At 43.8% G+C, this 2,423-nt stretch overlaps 1 protein-coding gene across 1 annotated transcript in view; it reads left to right on the forward strand.

The window, feature by feature from the left end:
• The window catches only part of MCF2 (MCF.2 cell line derived transforming sequence), a 43,962-nt gene that overhangs the window by 5,795 nt on the left and 35,744 nt on the right, over positions 1-2,423 (forward strand). Inside the window, exon 3 of the mRNA XM_009881691.1 lies at positions 494-584. Coding sequence (XP_009879993.1) covers positions 494-584 — 91 coding nt within the window. The remainder of the gene's footprint in view (positions 1-493; positions 585-2,423) is intronic.

Below are 2,423 nucleotides of genomic sequence, written 5' to 3' on the forward strand. Positions count from 1 at the left end.
GGTGCAAAAACAAGCCAGGAGTCGCGGCTCGGTTGCTGTAAGCCGGGCCCGCAGGTCGCAAGTTCCCTGGGAGGGCAGAGCTCAGCGGCGAGGGCAGGGATGGGATTCTCGGGGCGACGGCTGGGGGAGGCTGTTGGCCCCCCCCGAGATGCTCAGCGGGAGCACGGCTGCCTCCCACCTCTGCAAAGTCCTTCTCAAGCCCAACACGTGGCCACCTTCTGCCCAATGCCCATTTCAAAGGTGATGATGCATAACCCTGGGCTAACTCTAAGGTGGGCTTCCCAAATTTCTTGCTGGTTTCTGCTGGGGGAAATTTTTTTTTTTTTTCCAAAGGGAATTTTGGCAATTGTGGAAATGTCAAAATGTGGTTTGCATTCTGTGTGCTTGGGTTTGGGTTTGGTTGTTGTTTTTTTTTTTTTGGGGGGGGGGGGGGGTGGACAGAGTCATTCCCTCAAAATGTTGTCTGGTTATTGGTTATTTTCTTATCTCATAGTCAACATGAGTCTGACACCAAATTTATCCTAATCCTGGATAGAAGATTGGACACGTGGACATCTGTCAAAATGACTCTCCAAAAAATAGCAGTAAGTCCTCTTTAATGTTAATTTCTTTTCATGTACTAAGTCACCGTGTCCATTACGTATCACTTTCAGAGCAGCCTGGGAACCAGGAGCAATGATGCCCATGGTTCTCTCTAGGCAGTGTTTTGTTTTATGGCCCTGTAATTAATTCACTCGTAGCTCTATGCCCCATTTGAGTGCGTAAATGAGCTGTTTGAGTATTAACTGATTCATTTGCTTGTTTTTGTACTTCTTCCTAGGGGTTCGAGTGTGTTTTGTGCCATGTTCTATGCTTTTGATGGGTGGAGAATTTGGCTTCATTTATGTTCTTTCTAGACGCTGGTTATTAGTCAGTGTTTGAAAGTGATAGGTTCTTAAAACAGGCTTCACAAGCATTTGTATGTGGGCATGGGTGGAAAAGTCTATTTTAAATGCGTACGTGTGCATTCATGTATTTTAAATATCTGTTACGTGTGTTTATGTGCTGCCCATGACCAGATTCTGAACGTATCTCAAAAGTCAGCTTTTTGCAACTCAGCAATGCATTGTGTCTTTTGAAATCAGAGCATGGGATTACTGTAGTGTGTGCAGGTGTAGAAAAGTCATGCATGGATAAGTAAGAGCTGAGTGATAAGTGCTTTCCCAAGCAGACCATGCTGTGTGGTCTGGGCGTATTATTATTGCCTTTGTTTCTGCTTATCGAAGGCGTTGATCCATCTGATTGATAGAGAATGAAGGAGACGGCATGTACTGAGAAAGCAAGCCCTTAGCTGGTTCTGGTTAGATCTGATAAAGTTCCATCTTTTGCTGTTTTAAGTATTTAGTACCGGTCCAGCTGAACTTGGCATTTTGCGTCTGGGCATTGATGGCATTTTGCTGATAGGTGTCCGGTAGAAGGAAGAGAGGGTTACCTTTTTGCGGTGTGCATAAGGTACCGCTGTCAATATGTTGGGCTCTGATTTTTCTGCATTTTCTAACTGAATTTCCAAGTATGGTTACCACACGATTAGAGAAGCAGCAGCATTTAAAAAGCAGTTCTTTAAAATGATCATCAAAATTCAGTCCTGCTGCCAGTGTTTGGACAGGTGCTAATACTAAGAGCATCCTTTAAGGATGCTGTAGTTGCTTTGCATAGTTTGGAAGTTTGAAATGTGGAAAAAATCCTGTCCTAATTTGCGGCTTCTACAGAAGTGTCATTCATTTGGTGTTTAAAAAGTAAATTTAATTATTTTGCAACCTTTGAGCATACACCCGGTTTGTGTACCTGTATGCGCTGTGTGTCCACGTAGAGAAGTGACTTGGCCTGCAGCGTGAGGGCTGTCTGTGTTAATAATGTGGAAGTGCTCTGTGCAAAGAGGAATGAGAAGCAGGAAACTTGTGTCCACTAGATCTAGACTTGGGAATTTTGCCTTAAAAACAGGGGCTGGCCCTAAAGGGCTGCTTTTGTGTCCAGGAGGCGTTTGACTGGACTTGGCTTTGTGCAGCTAACGCAAAAGAGTACGTCTTGATTTCTTTCCAGTCATAAACCATAACACATGCTGAAATAAAAAAAAAAAAAAATATCTTTTTTTCCTGATCTTTGTGTAATTTTGGAATAAAGAAGTGCAAATAAGCTGAATATGAAATACAAAGTGTGTCCTATTTTTCCAGCGTATGTATATGCAATTGCAGCTCTGCGGTGGTGCATCTGATCCAGAAAAAAAATTTTGTAATCAGACTGTACAGATTTTGGTTTAACTCTTTGTTCCTGTCTCTCATTGAGCGGGCAAAGCCGGCTCGCGCCGCTACGGCTTCTTTTTGGGAAGCCGCCGGGGTCAAGCCTCCGCTTTTGGCCGGAGCATCCTTCCTTACTTCCCTACAAAC

This window comes from Charadrius vociferus, unplaced genomic scaffold (genome assembly GCF_000708025.1).
Source record: "Charadrius vociferus isolate BGI_N301 unplaced genomic scaffold, ASM70802v2 scaffold472, whole genome shotgun sequence".
Taxonomy (NCBI): domain Eukaryota; kingdom Metazoa; phylum Chordata; class Aves; order Charadriiformes; family Charadriidae; genus Charadrius; species Charadrius vociferus.